Raw genomic sequence first — 22,796 nt, forward strand, 5'->3', positions numbered from 1 at the left:
TCAGTATAGCTCCCTCAGCTTCTTGACCTTTGTTAAATTTGAGGCATCTTTGGCTCCTGTGTCGTAAGTAGGGAACCATAGTCGTGCAGAAAATGAAGCACTTGGGTGTTAACTGAAAGGTTGGTGGTTCAAACCTACTACTATTCTACGGGAGATAAGACCTGGTGATTTGCTCCCTGAAAGATGACAGCTTGGGCACTCTTTGGGGCATTTCTACTTCATTCAATAGGGTCACTATGAGTTGAAATTGACTTTATGACAAATTAAAAAAAATGTCTTTAATACTTTTCTTGCCCACTTGTTTCTGTTCTCTTTGCTGTTAGATGCTTTACTATTTATTGTGCTCTGTTTCTTTTCCTCTCGTCTTTGTTTTCTCATCTGTAGAATGTACATTGATCCAGCTCTCCACCCTGCTGATGTTTCTCTCATTCTTAGTTTGCAGTCCTCACTTTCTTATTTCATACATGTTTATTGGACTCTGTAAGTGCTAGGTATCGTACCAGGGACCAGGCACCAGGGGAGCAGCCAGTAAGGCTCCCTCTTTCTCTGTGTATGAGCAGAAATCATTCCCTCTACAGCCGTGCTAGAATACTGTACCCAGAGAAGTAGATGAATCATTTCTTCTAGAATTTTTCCTTTGTTGAAGAGTCATGTGGTCTAATAGAGTATTTACAGCAGGGTTCTGGCCTTCTTAAATTTGAGAACTTAAAGGATATTCCTATTTTGATTTTATTAGAATTATATTTTGATAAAACACGAGTCAAATGACAGCTAAGATTATAAATTTAGCTCTTCATCTGGTTTACTTCATTGTGAGTTCACTCGCTAGAGTATCAGAAGTACTCTGTTTCTGGCTGTCGAGTTGCTTTTGCATATCTGGCGTGACTTGGCTTCCTCAGCGATCCCCGTGGTCACGCTCTTGTCAGGCTTGATCACTCTCTTGCTTTGGAACGCTCCCAGTCTCACAGCACATGGGGCGTTCTTCTCCATCTTCTGCAAATCAATTGTGTGGTCTTGGTTGCTGGTTGTTCTTTTGTCTTTTTGAGTGCTGTTTTCAGGAGTGTAATGAAAATGCTTTCTTTCCTTTATTTCCTGTGTGGATCTCAAATTTTTACAAGTCTCAAAGTTGCTTCTTCAGACACTTTGGAACTTTATATACTCTAAGCTTGAATAAATTATTGGACTTGCTTGGCATCTTGGCTTTTAAAGAACATGCAGAATTTTTCTCCATGCCAGTAAGTGCAGAGACTTTTTCTTTACTATCCTGAACTTCCTGTCTTCATAATCTGCCTCGAAAATAAAATGTTCTTATGTTTTCATCTCTTCTAAATCTAAATATTTTCTGTAGCCCATAGTTTTAATGCAAATCATAAAATAAGCTTACGTTATACCTGTTGTTGCATATTTTTATCCTTTGCTCACTTGTTTGCTTTCTGTCTCGCCCCTCTTTCTCTCATTGAAGCGAAGAAGGACTTCCTATCTTTCTCTTCCCCTGCGGGGCTAGGGAGAGGCGCTTGTATCCATGGTTAATTACGTTAGGTAGCGTCACCACAGCTTACTGCTCCTCTCAGTTTGCCTTTCCTGAGAGCGCATTGTTCATCAATTTCCCATGCTTGCTCTTGGCTTCAGTTACCAGGACCTTGACCCACTCTCTCTCTTTATTTCCTTATTATTTGTTGACATTCTCACGTTCTCTGGTCAAGATACACTTACTCCGTCAAAGATAAACGAGTTAATTAAACTCCTACACTGCTGTAGAGAAGCTAACTTCAAACATAGAGGTAAATGGGCTTTAAGGGGAGGAGAACATTAGGAAATTGTCGTGAAGGCAACATTGTTCATTATTTTGGATTATTATTTCTTCTGGATTAGATTATTTGGTTTTTACTGCTTTCTTTTTTAAAACATTTTATTAGGGGCTCATACAACTCTTATCACAATCCACACATATACATAATATTGAAACATGTCAGTGTGTGCTTTGAATAGTGCCTGTTATTTTGAAATGAAGAGCTAGTGAACCAAACGCCTGCTTCCTGACAGGGGTCTCCTGGTGTTGTGGAAGCACTGACAGGGCCCCCATGAGTATGTGAAGTGAAAGGCTAGACATCTTCCAGCAGAGCTGCAGCTCTTGCATCTCCGAGACTTACTAATGTGGAGTAGTGACGTGGCCCCTCCCTTCTTTGAGAAGCAGGTGCAGAAGTCCCAAGGCTATGCAAATAGGAGTCCCCAAAGCATGAGAGGCACAGAAAGCATCCCTAGAAATGTAGTGGAAGGTCTAAGAAGGCTATTGTGTTATTTTCTAAGGAGGAAGGAGGCACACAGTTGAGAATTCTTGAGGCTACTGGGTTCTGGCGTACGCAGCCAGTGAAAACTGGACTGGCCATCCAGCTTGAGGTGTGTGTCTTCAAGCTTCTGCTTCCCCTGCTGCATAACAGACTTACACCAAAATATGCTTAAATACATTTTTTTGCCCACCAGAAGAATTTTCATTGCAGCTTAAATGCCATCTTTTATCCATTTCAGAATAAGAATAATCTGTCATCATAGAGAGCAGACTGCTTGTTAGCCTATCAGAGCCTTAAGTTTTACTACAGTCTTTTTCCACGCGTGGCACTCAGAATGATGGGATATCAATGTCATACCTTGACCAGTGTCATCTCAGCTAATTTGGAGCAGAGTGTGCAGCAGAAATAGCGTCTCAGCCAAGTGCACTTTCTGGATTAGAAACATTCACATTGATATAAAATGGTAGCTTGGTCTGAGCAATATAGGAAAAGGAGAGCCGAGAAATTGGCTTTCACAGGGCACTCCCCGCAGGAATTATGCATAAAATTAGTTTTAAACTGGCTGAAAGTTAAAAGTTGTTTAAATTGCTTGTCGTTAAAAGTTTTTAGTAAGTCCCAGGTACTCTACTTTTTTAGTAAAACGTTCTATTTACACTTTTTATAGCTGCACAAGGAATTAGGCCGTTGAACAAGTAGGTCCTTTTTCTCCTTTATTTGGAAATTGGTCTTTGTGTCAGATAGTGGAATTGACTTCAAGGGATCTGTATAAATCAGCTGGTATAGATGGCAATAAAACCCCTAAAGTACATTACAGAGAGCAGAGGAAATTTCGAAGATCTTTAAATGGTGATTGTCAGTAACTGAGACTACCCGCATTGCTGGGATCTATCTGAAAACAAATCTCCAGCCAGTAATTGATATTTCTCCTTTCAGTTTCTATAAAGTTTTCCCAAACTTTCTAGTGACTGTAAGAATAGGATACAAAATTATTAGCTATTTGAGAAATTCTTGTTGCAGTTGAGGGGGATATAATTATTTAATTATATAAATGTTAAGATTCTTAATTATAGTTCTTATTATGTGTTGGGACATTTTCCTGTGGAAGTACAACTCGAGATTTAATCTTGGGTAACAGTGGGAAAACGGGATTTAATATGAAAATATTTGCTTTATTTAAACCTTTTTATGATTGTAGCTATGCTTAACATGAATTCAAGCTGTAAAAACAATTAGCTGGGGGAAATGCCAAGTAAAATTTTATATTCCAATTAATTTCTAGTAACAACATTATTGTTATAATTAAACTATATGCAAATGTATAAGATTTTGTTACATTTGTGTGAAAATACAAAATACTAGAAATATGAGTAAGCATAATTACTGTTTGCATCTCTACACAAAGCACATTAATCTTTCTGCAATGATGCTGATGTAATGTCTCTGTGTTACTTTGGGGAGTATTTGAAGTGGGCAAGCATCCAAAGTTGATAGTTAATTCTGATCAGTACAGGCTCTGGGTTGATGTCTGGGTTGGACATTGTAACAAAGCAAACAATTTCTAAAGCTCTTGGAAGATTCCAGAGCAAACACACTTATACATTTGAATCCTTTATTCAAACATTATATATTAGCCAACAAGGGTGTAAAAACTCTTGCAAATATATAATCTTTGTAATATGTATTATATTTGTAATATAAATATATATTTATATTTGTGTTATGGCTATTTTTCTTTTTTAATCAGTTTTATTACACCTCATCCACATGCCATACAATTCAATAAATCAATCACATCCAGAACTTTGTAATCATCACCATAATTAATTCTAGAACATTTTCTTCCTTGTACTCATTGTTATTCATTTTTTTTAATTGTGGTAAAAATATACACAAAAAACATTCTCTACTTCAACAACTTCTACATGTATAATTCAGCACCATTAATTATACTCTTTCTGTTGTGGGCTATTATTGATATCCTTTTCCAAATTATTCCACCACTATTAACAGAAACTCAATGCACCCTAAGCAAAAACTCTTCCTCTTTCACCATAGTAACTAAATTTGGGTTCTTTCTTTTTTTTCCCAAGACATAATAAACATTTATTTATTTATTTTTACATTTTATTAGGGGCTCATACAACTCTTATCACAATCCATACATATACATACATCAATTGTATAAAGTACATCTGTACATTCATTGCCCTCATCATTTTCAAAGCACTTGCTCTCCACTTACGCCCTCTGCATCAGGTCCTCTTTTTTCCCCTCCCTCCCCGCTCTCCCCTCCCCCACGAGCCCTTGGTAATTTATAGATTGTTATTTTGTCATGTAATATGTATATTTAAGTACAAGTTTCCTTGTCTTTCTGGGCTTTAAGTGGCAGGGAAGTAGAGCGTTTAAAATACTCACGAACCTGCGTCATGAATTTCAGAGTTCTTGTTGCAGCTCTCAGCGAGCGTGTTCAGGAAACCCCGAACCAAAGCTGCTGCTGGAATGGAAGAGTGGGAACCTTCTTATACGCAAAGAAGACACTCGAGGACTCTGCTGCCAGACCGTTAGCGTGGCATATTTAGTAAACACATACGGATTAGAAACTTGAGTGTTTTTGAAATGCAAAGGCATGTATATGTGTGTGCACTCTGAAAAGTGCCCCTAAATCAATAGGCAGATATGCTATGATGTTTATTAAAAATAATTTCTGTCTGGCTTGCCCCTTGCATAAGTTAGGGAAACTTGAGACAGGGAAACTTTTCATATTATACACCAAATGTGGAAAATGTAAGGGATTTTACCTCAAGTTGTTATAACACTTTGCACCCCCCCAAAACAAGAACAACCCCCAAATCACTGCCACCAAGTCAATTCTAACTCAGAGTGAACCCATAGGATTGAGTAGAACTGCTTCTTGGGGTTTTGAAGGTTGCAAATCTATATAGGAGCAGAAAGTCTCGTTCTTCTTCAGGAAAGCAGATAGTGTGTTAGAACTGCTGACCTTGTGGTTAGCAGCGCAACACACAACCCACTACACCACCAGAAGTCTCTGTAGCCTTCTTAGTTGAAACAAATCCCAATTGATTGAACTAAATGATAAACATTTTCCAATTGCACTTAATTGTTTGGTAAGCATTTTTCAAGATAGCGTTTCGAATAGTTGGACGTCATCCAGAGAGCACACTCCTACCAAAGGCAGAATATCTAAAGCAGCATATCCCAGGGTGCGCTTCATGCAAGGTAGCTTCGTTGCCATTAAATGTAAAAATGTAGTTTCGTTGCCAAAAAATATTTAGGAAAGACGTATAGTATATTTCCTACTTGAAGCTGTTAATCTTTCCGAGGAAGAAAGATGTCTTGAAAGTATGTGGACGGCACTACTCTGCGTAGGGGCACTGTGGATCCGCATCAACTAGAGGGCAGTAATTTGGTTTTGTTTTTTTCAGTTACTAAAGTAAATTACATACGTATCAAGGTTTCCTTGAAATCCAGGAAAGCCACAGATGATATGAAAGTGGCAGGGGGGTTGGCTGAAGTAGGGACCCCTCACCGGCTCTCGACTCACAGCAACCCCAAGAACAGCAAGTTCTTTGTGACCAATGACCGTTGTGAGCCTTAGGGTTTCCAATGGGCTGCTTTTCAGAAGTGGCCCACCAGGCGTTTCTCCTAGACTGCACAGTTTGGAAACGCCCGGCACCTGTCCAGCGTCATGGCAACAGTCAAGCCTCTATAGTTGTCAGACTGTGCTTGTGGTATACTAGCCCAGCATCAAACCCGGATTTCTCCCGCAGAAAGGAGGAGCTCTGCCATGGAAGCACCACTGCCCCCCTTAACGCCGAACCCACAGCACCACCAGGGTTCCTTTTGCAAAACCTACTGATAGCAAAGTCAAGTGATGCCGCCCTTCAGTGGGCAGACTAAGAAAATCAAAGACCAATGTCTCACAAGGTTAACCAGCACTTCAGGTGCCTGCTTGATATGTAACTAAAAAAGACAATCAATTTACTGCCATCTAGTAGATTTTGATCCACAGGCACAATATCCCATATTTGTGTATTTTTTAAACTCACAGTTTCTTCTCTTGACTAAATGTTTACACGTGAGGGGCTTCAAAAAGTATGTGGAAAATTCCATTATCTTGTGATTCCTTTTTTTCCCATGAACTTATTGAAGACCCCTTACATATTATTGGATCTCCCAGTTAGTTAGATTCACGGTTTTCTTTCTTTCTTCTGCTTTCAAATTCACTTTTTTTCTGTACTCATTTTCTTTCCTTAGGGTAATGTTTCTCTCCCAACTTTTGTTGGAAATTGCATTACTTTTGTGCAGCTTATTGTAACGTATGGTTAATATATTTCCCTTCTCTTACACTTCACGCTGTCTGCTTCATGTAGGAAATATACATAATAAGGCTGTTTCCCTGGAGTGCACCCCTGATTTCTTTTCAGGCTATGGTCACTTAATGCCTGTTTTCTCTATACCTCTCAGATCAGGTGGTCACTGACGAGGGAGGGTCACACTCGAACCCTGGTCAGCACCGTCTCTGACTCCGTGTTTGTACTCCGAAAGTTACAGAGAAGCCCATGCCTCTCCTGACTGGTACCATCTAAAATAATAACCACACGCCTTCACTGGTTTTTCCAGCACTGCCTGCACTCCGATTGTATTTCAAATTAGTCTCCTATTTTCAGAGAGGACGTCCTTGAACTATGGAGGGGCTGACGTCCTTGAACTATGGAGGGCCTGCCAACCGCTCTCCTCCTGCTTCACTTTGGGCAAGCAGTGGCTGGATCACTTTAAGTCCCACAGCAGATCATGCCACGTTGCTGCTTAAAACCTTCCAGTGACCTCCCATCACACCTGGGATGAAGTTCTGATCTGTCCCAGCCTACTGCTCAGGCCCCGTTTCCTACTGCTTTCCCCTGGACTTACTGACTTACAAGCACAGGGAACCCACGCGGGTTCTCAAAAACAAAAGGCCAAGAGCAAAATGCCCAGAACCTTTGCACTTGCTTAGACTACTCCCCTCTGCCCCGCACACCATCAGTCCAAGTCAAGAGTTTTTAACCCTTGAATTCCGTGATTAACTTTCGTTCCAAGCCCATCTCACTAGTTGACATTATTGTTTGTATGTATGTGTGAGGGTACGTACAAAAGTGTTGTTGCCAAATCATAGAAACCTCCCTTAACTACCAAATATGAAGCTATTTTTTCTTGACATATGAACAATTGATGGAATGATGGGATCAAATGAGAATGGAAAACTTCCACAAACATTTGAAGCCCCTCATTCCTCCATCTACGCCTGTGCCCTTCTGAAGGTGATGTTTCCATCTCTCTAACCTTTCCCCTGGGAATTCTGCTCTTTCCTGTTTGCACTGTATCAAAAGGCACCCTCAAAGGACTCAAATCTTGTTCCCTTTAAAGATTCCTTATATTTGGGGGTAGGGGGAATCAAGTTTGTAGGAAGGATGAGGTACGGTTTCCCAAGGAAATTCATGTAGGACAGCCCTTGCTCCCTCACAGAGTGAGCCTGATGCGCTTTTCCTGGCCCCTTTCTCACCGTGCACTGCTTCAGTGTCCTTAAAACCGCTTCATAGCAAGCCCTGTGTCCTCTGAGAGAATCTGTCAAGATGTCCCTCTTGGAAACCCAAGAAACGGTCACCATAACCTTCTGCACTGACCTCCTTGCTTAAATATCATAAAAAACCCCAATATTTTATTAAGTTTAACATTCACATTACATAACCGTGACCATTTTAACCATTTTAAAGTGTACAACACAGTGACTTTTATTACTTCTCAGTGTGGTGCAACCACACCACTCCCTAATTCTCGAACATTCCTTCCCAAATATTACTCAAAATCATTCTAGAATATGACTTCTAAAGATACCCTGTAGTCAACAAGCAGGGACTCCTTTCTCCCTCTCCTCTATCTTGGCAGCCCTAGCCCCTAATCTGCTTTCTGATTCTAGTAAGGATTTGTCTATTCTGCACATGCCATGTCACTGGAACGATGTATGTGGCCTTTTATGTCTGGCATCTTACCACCATGTTTTCAAGGTTCGCCTGTGTTATAGCATATGTCAGAATTTCATTTTTTTATGACCAAGTAATATTCCATGGTGTGTCTATATTTATATGTCCATCCACTAATGGACAGATCATTGGGGCAATTCCACTCTTTCTGTGATTAAGAATATCACATTAAATTTTTATTAATTGAGAGTTAATACATTTATCATCCCATATGATCACTAAGAGAAGGCTTGGAAACGGATTGTGGCAGCAGTTGTACAATTCTGCTTGATGTGACTGAACTATGAATAATACATTTTATACAAATTATATGTGCATTCTTTTTTTGTATTTTAAATCATTGGGGCCACATACAGCTCTTATCAGTGTATCCATTGTGTCGAGCGCATTTTTACATGTGTTGCCATCATAATTTTCAAAACATATTTTTCTACTTGAGCCCTTGGTATCAGCTCATTTTTTTCCTCTCTCTCCTCCACCCTCACTCCCTCCCAAACCCTTGATAATTGGTAAATTGTTATTTTTCCAATGTGTGCATTCTATTTTTATTTGCGAGCCATGCCTTTCCCTTCTCTCTCCCTTTCCTCCAGGAATTTCATAAATTTGCTCTGATTTTTTTAAAACAGCAAAATATAAAAATGCATTAGGGATGGCAGAGTTATAAAAATATCTTGACCCCTCTCCCCAGAAGAATTTATTTCAGAGGACAGCACTGAAGCTGCAGCTCAGGGAGAGGGACATGTCTGAACAGAGCACACAGGAGCAAATGAAGGGGGAGGAAGAGAGAGTGGAGCACATCCTGGCCCACCAAGCTTTGACAACGTTATTCCCACTCAGAGCAGCCAATCCACAGAGAAGACCATATGACCGGCCCAACTATGGGACACAACAGCCCTCACTGATCCATAGCCCTACAAGGGACAACACTGGACACACAGTGTGGGAATTGCGCCCGATCTGATAACACCACACCGAGACAAAACACCAAGGGCATGTAACAGAACAGCAAAGGGAACAGAGCAACGAAGTCCCCAGCGAATGGACTTTGGGGCCAGGGCTTGACATCCCATCAAACTCGATCAGAAAACACTCCTAAAGGCCAACAAGCAGTCCTTAAACTAACTACAAGCTTTTCTTTGTTGTTGTTTGTGTGTTGTGGTGTGTTTTTTGTCATTTTTTTTGTTGTTGCTGTTGTTTTGTTTTCTTTTATTGCTTTGTTTTGTTCTGTCTTGTTTTTGTGCATGTTATTATCTCCACAGGTCTGTCTAAATAAGATAGGCTGGATGAACAATTTGGAGGAGTAAACAACGGGACTGACAGTTCCAGGGGGACATGGGAGAGGGGGAAGTGGGGCAAAGGTAGTGGTCTTAACAAACCCAGGGACGAGGGAACAACAAATGATCCAAATCGGTGCTGAGGTGGGTGGGGGAGACCTGGTAGGGCATGATCAAGGGTAATGTAACCGAGAGAAATTACTGTCACCCAAATGAAAGCTGACCGTGATAGTGGGACAAGAGGAAAGTCAAAGGAAATAGAGGAAAGAGCTAGGAGGCAAAGGGCATTTATAGAGGTCTGAATAAAGGCATATACATATGTAAATATATTTTTATATGAGGATGTAGAAATGGATCTATATGCATATATTTATAGGTTTAGTATTAAGATAGCAGATAGATATCAAGTACTCCCTCAATGCAAGAATACTTTCTTCTGTTAAACTGGCATTCCATGATGCTCACCTTCTTGACATGATCGCTGAAGACAAAGCAGGTGCGTAAGCAAATGTGGTGAAGAAAGTTGATGGAGCCCAGCTATCAAAAGATATAGCGTCTGGGGTCTTAAAGTCTTGAATATAAACAAGTGGCCATTTAGCTGAGAAGCAACAGAACCCACACAGAAGAAGCACACCAGCCTGTGTGATCACTAGATGCTGAAGGGATGAGGTATCAGGCATCAAAGAACAAAAAATCCCATCATTGTGAATGAGGGGGAGTGTGGAGTGTGGACCCAATGCCTATCTGTAGGCAACTGGACATCCCCTTATGGAAGGGTTGCAGGGAGGAGACGAGCCAGTCAGGGTGCAGTGTAGCAGCGATGAAACAACTTTCCTCTAGTTCCTAAATACTTCCTCCCTACCCCCTCCCCCACTATCATGATCCTAATTTACCTTACAAATCTGGCTAGACCAGAGGATGTACATTGGTAGACAGGAACTGGAAATAGGGAATCCAGTATGGATTCGCTGATGGCAGGGGCTTATGTGGAGAGCAAATGTTTTAAGAATGATGAGGGTAACGAATGTACTAATGTGCTTTGTAGAATTGATGTATGTATGGCTTGTGATAAAAGTTGTGTGAGCCCCCAATTAAATGATTAAAAAAATATCTTGACGTGTTGGGGTGGAGAGTGTATGATTAGCAAACCTAGAACATGCATATTATTAGTGTAAAAATATCTGCAAACATTTATGCATAAGTCTTTGGTTGAACACTTGCTTTTAATTCTTTGGGATATATACCTAGAAGTGGAATTATTGGGTTCAATAGTAAGTCAGTGTTTAACTCTGAGAAATTGCCACACTATTTTCCAAAGCAGCTGCACAATTTTACATTCCCACCAGCAAAGCTAAAGAGCTCTGTTTTCTCTATATCTTTGCCATTCAGTCCATTCTGACTCACAGTGACCCTATCATTATTTGTTTTTTGAGGTTACATCTTTATGGCAGCAGATTGCTTTGTCTTTCTCCCTCAGAGCAATTGGTGGTTTTCAACCAACGACCTTGCAGTTAGCAGTTCAACCTTTTCAACCTAGTGCCACTAGGTCTCCTTTTTAAAAATATAGCCATCCTACTAGGTGTGATTGACATCTCATGTGGTTTGGGCTTGAGGCTGCTAACTGAAAGGTTGATGGTTTGAATCTGCCAGCTGCTCTGTGGGAGCAAGATGTGTGGTAGTGTGCTTTTGTAAAGATTACAGTTTAGGAAACGGTATGGGGCAGTTCTCCCCATCCTGTAAGGTCAATCTGAGTTAGAATTGACTTGATGGAGTTGGGGAAATCAACAGTTTGGCATGGGATTAAGCAGAGTCGGGAACCTCTGACCATACTAGAGGGCTGTGAAGAGCCTTGTTATCATACAGAAAGCACTGTAAAGCCAATTATGGTAGATATAGTTAGGTTAAAGTGTAGTATCTTATTTGATCTCCCTTTTAATCCATTTAAAAGTTGTTGTAGTTCTTTTAAAAGAAAGTGAAGGGATAATACACGGAGAGTAAGTCTCTGGTGAATCCCCTCAGACCAAAGACCAGGGAGGATGCCTTGCTATCATGCAGAGTGCATAGGAAAGTTGATTATAGCAAATGTAGGAAGGTTAAAAATTTAACACTGTATCATTTTGTCTCCTTTTGACCCATTTAAAGTTATTCTAGTTTTTAAATATTTTTCACTTTCATTTTGATTGAGGTTTTCCTCTGTTATTGTTAGTTTTTGTTTGTGTGTTTTGTGTGTGGTTTTCTGTACATGATGTCCAGGATAGGTAAATATGTAGACAGTAACTGCGTTAAAGGTGTCTTGGGGGTCTGGCAAAGGAGGTTGGGGGAGATGGGGTACTAATAGCAATGAGTTCAAGAAAAGGGAAAAGGTCCTAAATTGATTGTAGTAATGATTGTACAACTCTTCTAGTTATGATTGAACTATTGGATTGGATGGTATGTGGTCTATGTGCCAATAAGCTGTTGGAAAAAAAAGATGTATAAGAAGAAGACAAATAATCGACCGTGAGGTAGCAGGACTTTGTAGTTAGCTGAGTTTCTGTCTTAAAAGAAGTATAGCCAGAAAGCTCTTTAGAAGCAAGGAGAGTGAGACTTTGTCTCATGCACGTTGGGCTTGTCCTCAGGAGGAATGTCATCCCTGGAGAAGGACATCACGGGCTGTAAAGTCGGGGGACAGCGATGACAAGGGCGACCCTTGATGAGATGGATGGACATAGTAGCTTCAGCACTGGTCTCAAACATACGCACAGCTGTGAGGTTGGTGCAGCACAGGGCGGTGCTTCGTTCTGTTGTTTGCTGGGCGGCTACTAGTCGGAACCAGCTTGATTGCTCCTAACAACAACTGATCCTGCCCTTAGTACCTGGTGTCCTGTGTGTGGCCCTTTGCCTGCAGAGTTCTTCAGAATCTTCCAATCTCTCATCCTACACTTGATCCAAAAGGCTGAAAAATGGACAAATCGCTCATTCTACTAATATTTAAAATTCTGCTCATGTTCCAAGTTTGACATGACTTCTCTGAGAGATATAGTTAGTATCACATGTTTTTTTTCTTTCTTTTAAAATCATTTTATTGGGGGCTCATACAACTCTGATCACAATCCATACATCCATCCATTGTGTCAAGCATGTTTGTACATTTGTTGCCATCATCATCCTCAAAATATTTTCTTTCTATTTGAGCTCTTGGTATGAGCTCCTCATTTTCCCCTTCTCCCTCACGAACCCTTCATAATTTACAACTTATTATTTTTTTCATGTCTTACACTGTCTGACATCTCCCATTACCCACTTCTCTGTTATCCATCCCCCTAGGGAGGAGGTTATATGTAGATCCTTGTGATCGGTTCCCCCTTTCTACTCCACCTTCCCCTTCCCCCTCCTGGTATCACTATCTCAGTATTGGTCCTGAGGAGTTTATCTGTCCTGGACTCCGTGTGTTTGCAGTTCTTATCTGTACAGTGTACATGCTCTGGTCTAGCTGGATTTGTGAGGGAGAATTGTAACCCATGGTTATAATGTACATTTGCACAGGTCAGTCCGAGTTGGCATCACCTGGAGTGTGAGAGCGTGACCTCAGGAGTAAGCTGCCAGCATTCAAATGCTGACTGTGTCACTGTCCAGTGGAGTGACGCAGCGCAAGTGCAAGTTAAATCCATGCTTCTCGTTTCCTCCTGTGTACAGGGAAGCTGCAGTGATTATGACGACTGAATGAGATTGATAGTTCAAGTGTGTAGAATCTCACCTGGCACATAGTAATCACTTTGTATGGGTTTGCTGTGATCATGGGCATGGTGATGAGCATGGTAAAATGGATGACTTACCCAGATACCCATTTAGGGAGGGAAGGATCAAGGACAAGTTTATAGTGAATCCAAATGTAGAGTTCAAGGTGGTGATGGTGTGTTTACAATAATGGGACTTTTTGTTAACATTGTGTCCTGATGTCCTGATTTCAGTAAGCCTTATGGTGGTACTTACTGCTTCCCTTGCAGTTAGCAGCCCCATGTGGAACCAGTATGCCACCAGGGCTCCCGTGTGGCACTGTTGTCAGGGGCACAGTACAGATGCTTTGTTCTGTAGATTCACAGTTTATTATATTCCACAAGACCTTCCACAGATTTACCAAGTTTACATGTGTTGTTGTTGTTTTTTAAACACAGATTGACTTTTATTTGTATGGACAGGGCCAGACTTAGTTCAAGTAATTATTATCTTCTGTTTTCACCCAAGTACAATCTTACTATCAAAAAAAGAAGAAAAATTGAAATTATGAAAACCATTATTCGTAATTCTATCATTTCAAAAAACAACCTCCAGGTTTTACCGCATGTGTTTTTGTATGTACTGCTTAGTATTTTTAGCATCATTATATTATAATAATTCTACAAATAGAATATCATCACACCTTTTAAGGTTTGCTTTCAGCTGACCTGTGATTCTCTTCTAATAGGTTTTAATTTTTGACATTCCTCCAAGCTTAGCATGCAGATTTCATAAATGATGTATTGTCAACGTTTATGTAGGTGTTTATAGAAAGAGCCCTTCTCTATCTAGACATATTATATACATATCAACCTGAAAATGTGCCAAGGGCTATTTTATGATAAAAGGCAGTATTTTTCTACAGCAGGAAATAGACTGCTTAGCAGTGCCAAAAATGTACAGAGTCAAAATAATCAACATTATGAGTTTTGGCCTTTAAAGTTATTTAAACATAGAGTCTGCAAATACTTTTCAGATAAGTAAACTGAGGTATAAACGTTAAGTGGCGATGTTAGAAAAATATGTGGAAAACCAAATCTAAGCACTCTCCTTACTAAATTAGAAGATAGCGTTTTCATATATTTTAAGACATAAACCTAGAGAGGAAATAAGAATGCTGAAATATCAAAAGATTTAAAGATAGCTCATGAAATGTAAGCTGTGCTGAGATTTATGCATAAGGCTATCAAATAAAATGAGGTAATTGTTTTTCAGTTTTTAAAAGTTCTTATGCTATTTGGAATATGTCTTTCTCACCTTGTAAAAATGATACATAGGAAAGTTGAGATGTCGGAGAACAAGGCTATGACAGAATGGTAGGGAGGACACATGGGTTTAGCTATTTAGAAAGATAATACAAAATGAGTACAGGAAGAGGACAATAACTTTAGGGAGGATGAGAAGGGATATATGGCATAACAAGTTGTTATAAATGATAGTCAAACAAACGTAAGTAAATGTAGACTCCTTCACTTAAAAACAAAATAAAACACCCCAAGCAACTGTATCCAGAATATCAAGTCTTAATTGAGAAGACCCAAATATGCATCTTTTCTTTTGTTGTCCCTTCTAATTAATTTTTATTTTGTTGTTGCGAATATATGACCTTGAATATATTCAAACTGACTTTCGTAATCAGAGCAAGAATAGATTTGTCACATTGAGCATTAACCAAAGACCAGGTGAATTGTGGGGTAACATCAAGACATCATACTTGTAGGAAGCAAACTCAAGAAAGCCAAACTTGCCATCGTTGAGTTGATTCTGACACAGGATTATTAAAAAGGCAGGAGAGAGAAAAAAGATGAAAGAATGTCAGAGGAGACACTGAAATTTGCTCTTGAAGATAGAGTGGCTAAAGCAAGAGGAAGAAATAGTGAAATAAATAGAGCTGAACAGAAGATTTCAAAGGATAGCGATTTGTGCTTTTGCATTATGTTAGGTGGCATGGCAAGCTTGCTTTTGCATTTGCTTCTGAGTAGTCTATAGTGTGGATTGCACATTTAGGTCCTTAAGTCATTTGAATTTGTTCTTGTGTGTGTGTGGTGTGAGGCATGAATCCGTTTCATTTTCCTTTTTGTGGGAAGCCAGTTTTCCCAAAACTATTGATTGAAGACATGCCATTCCCCCCATCAAATAGACTTGGCATCCTTTTAAAAAATCAATTGACAATAGATAAGTGCATCTTTTATTTAATGTTATATTGCCTTGTCATCCACATCTGTAGACTATTGGGATGGCTCGAGGAAAGGAAAGAAAGGTGGTATTTTATTTTTTTTCTGAGACGTAGAGCATACAGAGAGCAAAACGATATTGGGGTGGAGGGGTGGAACTTTACCCAGTAAACTTTGTAAACTTTAGACTGTTAGGCAGTGTGGCCCACAATAATAATATTCTTAATTTTACTCTCTACTCTCGAAGGTCAATCAGATGTGCCCATTTTGTTCCTGTTTGGTTTGACATATAATAAAAATAGCATCACTTGCTGCCATCCAGTCAAGTCTGACCCGGAGCAGCCCCTGTAGGACCGAGTAGAGACAGCCCTGTGGGTTTCTGAGGCTGCCAGTCCTGCAGAAGCAGAGAGCCTCAGCTTCTCTCCCGCCCTCAAAAGCACGGCATGCCTTGGTGTGGAAGTTTTCTTTTTGTTTCAGCAGTAACTCAATAAAAGATCTCTGAAGTCTGTTGTTGAACGTGAGGGTTTCTCGCCTGCTCAGGAGATAGTTAAAAGAGGATTACACAGATTTTTAGGAAACTTCCTGTGAACCTGAAAGTTAGCCTTGACTTTGACTCTTGTACCTTGGGTGGGGAGACTTACCACCTCTGAAGGTAACCATGGGGCATCTCTTGTCTCATCAGGTTGCCGTGAGGATTAAAAGAAAAATAAAAATGACTCTCACAGTAGTGCTATAAAGAATGTATGTGATTCTTTCCTTAAACTAAGTCTGAAGTAATCACCAAGTCTTATAAGGCATCTGGTGCATGTGACGATACTGGGAAACATGGCTCCAGAGTTTGAGTGTGCACAGACTCACCAAGGTAACTGGTGAGAGTGAAGACTTGGGTTCTGTCCACATAGACTCTGATGAGGTAGATCAGTGTTGAAGCCTAGGATTCTGCCTTTTAACAAGCACTAAAGATGAAATTTGATGTAAGTGGGGATCATACTTGGTGAAGATTACGTGAGTGCTTAATTTTCCCATGAATGTTCCATGAATTACCCTCCTACACTTTTGGACTCTGTGTAGGAGAAGCCATTGATTTGACCCAAAATTAAAAAGATGGAGTAGGTAAGTTTTCATAGTTCATCTTTTAACAGTAATTAGGATGAGGCTCTAAGCATTAACTACAAAATTCTAATTGGGAGATAGCATTCAAAAATAACAGAGTCAGAACAGGTAACTGCATACTGTAATTTGTAGAAATAGGTATATCTTTCTTTGCTTCCTTGCCAAATATAAGCTTATTGTTTGACATAAATAAAAACAGCAATCAGAACCATAGTAAACAGAACATTACTTTTAAAGTTAATAAACTTGAGGTGTTTCTTTCCCTAAGGGGATAAATATTTAGAGACCAAGGACTAACACAGAAAATATTCCAGTCATCTCTCCCATAATGCAATCAGGGCGCCACTAACAAGGGCGCTCTGGTTAATCTTAATTGTCATGATGGTATGAGGAGATAGGATACTTATACGGTATGCAAACCTCATGGGGTATATTATTAGGAACCATTATTAAGTAAGAGGATGACGTGAAACCGGAATGAAAGTAGTCAGGCATCTGGTCTCAGGAGTTCCTGTTGTTAGTGCCGACTGTTTCATGCTTTACATTAAAAATACAACATTCTTATCTTTCCCTCTAATATTTTTGTGCTCTAGCTTATATGTACATATGTATGCACAGGCACGCACACGCACATCCACAGACTTGTATTTGAGGACCAAAAAGGAAGAGCCCCCAAGGGCTCTTTAGTGTGTAATTAATATTTTGGTCAGAAAATCAGCAGATTGTTTCAGTATGGCTATGTGTTATGACATCATATTCCAGTAAAATTATAATGAACAGAAATTTTGTTTGTCTCTGTGGCAAACCAAAATGAGTTTTGTAATTGTCAACAGGCCTCGGTGATTATAGTGGCGCCCACTCCCTCCACTGTAGTTAAGGGCCTGTTCACATTCCAATGTGCACCTCTGTTTTCAGAAGTTTATAATTAATTGTAAACATTTGCTCTATGGTGAAGCCTGGCCATGGAAGACCTATAGCAAGGAGTACATCTCTGCTTTCAGGTTTGAAAGTTTCACAGTGGAGCTGGTTCAAAATACGCAGAAAATTCCATGGAGGTGAGCAAGTGCAGTTTTTGTGGAATATAGACTGAAGGCAATCTATAGTATTGATATCACTCTGTCATAATTTCTGCCTTACAGGACTCAGGGAAAATAAAAGTGTACACTTCACTATGCGTTTTAGTCATTGTAATCACAGAGCAAAAACAATTACAATTTTTAAGAAGGTGATTTCCTTAAAATTAAAAAAAATTCCTTCCTTTTTGTATTTTATACCTGGAAAATGAGAACATGTGACTTAACATAATAAAAATCCATTTAAAAGTTTTTATCTGCAATGATGATGGATGTAGGACACCCCCTCCCCCCGGGGCGGTAGTGGTGAATAACAGAAATGTGGGTGAAGGGACACAGCAGATGGTGTAAGACATAAAATAATAATAATATGTATTTTACTAAGGGTTCACGAGGGTGGGAGGGAAAACAGAGGCGCTGTTATCAAAGGGCTCAAGTAGAAAGATGAAAATGATGATGGTAACTTAATGTACAGGTTCGCTTGATATAATTGATTTATGAATTGTTATAATATCTGTAAGAACTCCCAATAAAATGTTTTTTTATATCCATCTAAAAACAAATTGATCAGAAACTCCTAGCCAGGAAAATTGAGTTTGGGTGGGAAGTGGAAGGCGGTGACTGTCCCCTTGCCATACGCTTGCTTGCTGCACATTTGCCATTGCTGATTAGCCCTGCCTGCACTGTCGTTTCTTTTCCCAGCCTTGAGGCCTCTTCCATCTGCTTCGCTGCTGTCTATTATTTCCCCTGCCCTTTGATCAGGGGCATCAGTCACATTCCAGGCTTTGGCCCTCTCTTTTTGGGTCCCTGTGCATTTACTCTTTCCAGGTGCTTATCCACTCACATGGCTTTAATTACTGCCTCCCAAATCTGCATCTTCACTCCTACTCGGCATCTCTAGTCCTTCACCTCCAGTAAACCCCACTGATTAGTCCCATCTGCTTAGTGAATTCTCATTTGATGGCCTCTGTCCAGTTTTTCTCAGGTTGAATATGCAACACTTTCTTTACTTGGATGTCCAGCAATCCTCTAAAACTCAGTGGGACATTCTTTTTGCTTGGAAATGGACACCTGCCAGCACTGGAGTGATTTTTGAACTTCTTATTTCAACATTATATACATTTAAATCCACCATTTCATCAAACTGGCCCTAGTCATTTTACTTCTACACATGAGAAGACTGGACAATTCACTTGAGTTAAAATGTTGGTGAAGAATACCATGCACTTTCAGAAGAACAAAAAAATCTGTTTTCAAAAATAGAGAGCCTGAATGCTCCTTAGAAGTGAGCATGGTGAGACTTTGCCTTATGTTCCCGGAGGACATTGTATGTGATATACAGTTGAGGGTGAGAGAAAAGAAAGGAAGGCTGGGATTGGCACAGTGGCTGTGACAATAGGCTCACGCATAGTGACAATTCTGAGGTTGGCACAGGAATGGGTAGTGCTATGTTCTGTTGTACATAGGGTTGCTATGAGTTGGAACCAAGACTAGAACAATTTTTCTAACTTGCTAAATCCAGTGGTCATTTCTTAGTCATCATTTTACTAGACTATGAGCAACATTAGACACAAATTTGATTCATCTCTCTTTCATGATAGGCCTTTTTTTTTCCTTTCCATTTGCTTTCAGGAAAGATATCCTTCTTTCAGTTATTCCTCTTTACAGAGCTCTCCTGTCTTTAAGTACTATCTGTAGGGAGCCTTGATGGTTGTAGTGATTACTCATTTGGCTGTGATCTGCAAGGTCAGCAGTTTGAAACCACTTGTTGCTCCTTGGAGAAAGCTGGGGCTTTCGACTTTCAAATATATTTATATATGACGATGGGGAAGTAGATCTATGTGCATATATTTATATGTTTAGTATCAAGGTAGCAGATAGCCACTGGGCCTCCACTCAAGTACTCCCTCAATGCAAGAACACTTTGTTCTATTAAACTGGATTTCCATGATGCTCACCTTCCCAACACAATCACTGAAGACAAAGCGGGTGAATAAGCAAATGTGGTGAAGAAAGCTGATGGTGCCCGGCTATCAAAAGATATAGCATCTGGGGTCTTAAAGGCTTGAAGATAAACAAGCAGTCATCTAGCTGAGAAGCAACAATGCCAAAGCCCACATGGAAGAGGCACTTTGTGATCATGAGGTGTCAATGGGATCAGGTATCAGGCATCAAAGAACCAAAAATCATATAATTGTGAATCAGGGAGTATGGAGCGGGGACCAAAAGCCCATCTAGGCAACTGGATATCCCCTTACAGAATGGTTGCGGGGAAGAGATGATCCAGTCAGGGTGCAGTGTAGCAATGATGAAACATACGATTTTCCTCTAGTTCTTTAATGCTTTCTCCCCACCACTTTCATGATCCCAATTCTACCTTACAAATCTGGCTAGACCAGAGGATGTACACTGGTACAGATAAGAACTGGAAACACAGGGAATCCAGGGCAGATAAACCCCTCAGGACCAATAATGAGAGTAGTGACACCAGGAGGGTAAGGAGAAGGTGGGAGAGAAAGGGGGAACCGGTCATAAGGATCTACGTATAACCCCCTCCCTGGGGGATGTACATCAGAAAAGTGACGGGAGACATCAGACAGTATAAGACATGACAAAATAATAATGATTTATAAATGATCAAGGGTTCATGATAGAGGGGGGGACAGGGAGGGAGGAGAATAAATGAGAAGCTGATACCAAGGGTTCAAGTAGAAAGAAAATGTTTTGAGATTGATGGTGGCAACAAATGTACAAATGTGCTTTGTACGATGGATGGATGGATGGATGGATGGATGGATGGATGGATAGATGGTGTTGAGTTTTACGAGCCCAAATAAGATGATTTAAAAAAATGAAAAGTTACAGTCTTGGAAACTCACAGGGGCAGTTCTGTTCTATCCTATAGGTTTGCTGTGAGCTGGCATTGATTCAATGGCATTGAGCTTGATGTTTTAGATATGTTAATTCAGGGAGCTCTGGAGGTGCTGCATGTTAGGTGTTGACCAAACTGCAAGGTCAAAGGTTTCAACACACTAGAGGCTACATGAGAGAAAGATGAGGCTCTCTGATCCCATAAAGATGAACAGCCTTGGAAACCTTATATAGGATTGCTCTGTGTTTTTTTGGACCTCTTTCTGGACAGTCTGGGCTTTCACTTGAAAGTCTAGTAGGCCTAATCTATTAACAACTAATATGCTAACACCTCTAAATTAGAGCTGCTGATAGCCACCCCATAAGCAGATTTCTTGTAGCCATCAGTGATGCCTCCTGTCTTCTGATTGCTCAAGTCAGACATACCGGGGTTATTCTTGACTCTCGTTAGTCTTTGGGTGAACCCTATCAGCTCTACTTTCAAAATTCATCCAGCATCCAACTGCTTAGCATTTCCTCCACTGCTTATCAATTAGCCCGTAAACAATCTCCCATTTCTTATTACAACTATCTTCTGCTAAAATCACAGTCATCTGTGTTGGTCCCTGGATTTAGTCTCTGTATCAGCTCCCTCACCCATTTCTTCCTGAATATTTGGCTTGATGTATGTCAAAATCTGATTGAGAACTTCTCTTTCAATGTGTTCAGTTAATAATTGGAAGTTATCAGTTATTAATTAATTAGTGCCATTTATATTTCCACCAAATGCTCTAATGGAGAGATGACTGACTGCTTCCGTAAAGATTTGCAGTCTTAGAAGACCCACAGAGAGTCAGAATTTACTCAGTTTGGGGATGTTTTGTGATTTTTAAAAAATAAAAATCAATGTACATTATTTTTTATGTATAGTGGCAGTTTATCTTTAATAAATACCTTCATGAGGTTAAAATGTTATTGGGGAGGTTATAGCATATACATACTATCGTTGGTCTGTTTATTTCTTTATTTCAGTTTGGTATTTTAAACAGAACAATTTTATTAGTGATTGTAGAGTTGTATTATTGACCTAACAGTGTTTTGATTTTCTCATTTTAGGTATCATTGCCCAATGCCTAAGATCTTTTATGTCCAGCTGACTGTAGGAAATAATGAGTTTTTTGGGGAAGGCAAGACTCGACAAGCGGCGCGACACAATGCTGCAATGAAAGCACTGCAGGCACTACAGAATGAGCCTATTCCCGACAAGTCGCCTCAGGTGTGGTGCCAGCGCGTGTGCCCCACTCGTGGTCACCACCCCCCAGGGAGCCTGTGGAGAAGACAAATAAAAACATTTTTATAAATCAAAGAAGCAATATGATGGGAAGAGATGAGAGCACTGATCTGGTATTATTTGCTTCGCAGGCTGCCTGTCTCTAATGCTAGACTCCTGTGGCTGCGAAAATTACCTCCTCTTTCAGAGTTTGGGTTAAACTCAGGATTTTAGATGGCATGAAGAATGAGAAGCACCATTCTTATGCCTTGTTCTTAATACGACATTTACAGAACATGGATTATATTGTGCTACTCTAGAATCAATGAATTTAAAGGGGTAGGGAAACTTTTTGACTTTTCCAGTCCTACTTTATTTTTAAAAATGAGGAAATTGAGGCTCTTCTTTCAGAGTAGTCTCACAATGTCTTACGTACGAACTCTAGCTCAGGCTTGTTCTATAGTTTATTCACCTCTTCTTGGATTCTGCACTTGGTAGTTCACGCTGTACGATCCTCCTTCCCACAACTTGTTCTTCTTCTTTTGAAATGTATCTTCACCAGTGGGAGACTTGGATGTTTTTCCTCTTGTAGAGTTTCCTGGTAACTCTCCCCTTTTTATTGGTCTCCTCTCTAGACTGCTAGGCCTCACTTAACATCAGAAATACAGTCTGTCTCTTTGGCTCTAAAACTTGAACGACAGTAACACTCATGAGACTCTCAAGAAGTCGATTTTAAATGAGTGAGTCTGTACGTGGATGCCTGAGTCAGGTTTACACTCTGTATGTTTTCTACAACTTAGTCGCCGTTGCAGACGAGGTGTCATATCACAGCTCCAGTGGAGGAGGGAGAAAGGTCTTTCTGGAAAAGGAGAGGACTCAATCCAGGAGCATAGGATAACATTCAAATTTGTGTGGGGAGGGAGTCACAGGAAGGGGGATCAAATTAGTGAACGGTTTCAT

General features: G+C 40.1%; 1 protein-coding gene across 10 annotated transcripts in view; it reads left to right on the forward strand.

Annotated features, from left to right (window-relative positions):
• STAU2 (staufen double-stranded RNA binding protein 2) overlaps positions 1-22,796 on the forward strand; it is a 345,263-nt gene that overhangs the window by 113,650 nt on the left and 208,817 nt on the right. For all 10 annotated transcript variants that reach the window (XM_075549568.1, XM_075549571.1, XM_075549567.1 and 7 more), the window contains one exon: positions 21,683-21,842. In XM_075549568.1, the coding sequence (XP_075405683.1) occupies positions 21,683-21,842 (160 nt within the window). The remainder of the gene's footprint in view (positions 1-21,682; positions 21,843-22,796) is intronic.

Source organism: Tenrec ecaudatus, chromosome 5, assembly GCF_050624435.1.
Source record: "Tenrec ecaudatus isolate mTenEca1 chromosome 5, mTenEca1.hap1, whole genome shotgun sequence".
NCBI lineage: Eukaryota > Metazoa > Chordata > Mammalia > Afrosoricida > Tenrecidae > Tenrec > Tenrec ecaudatus.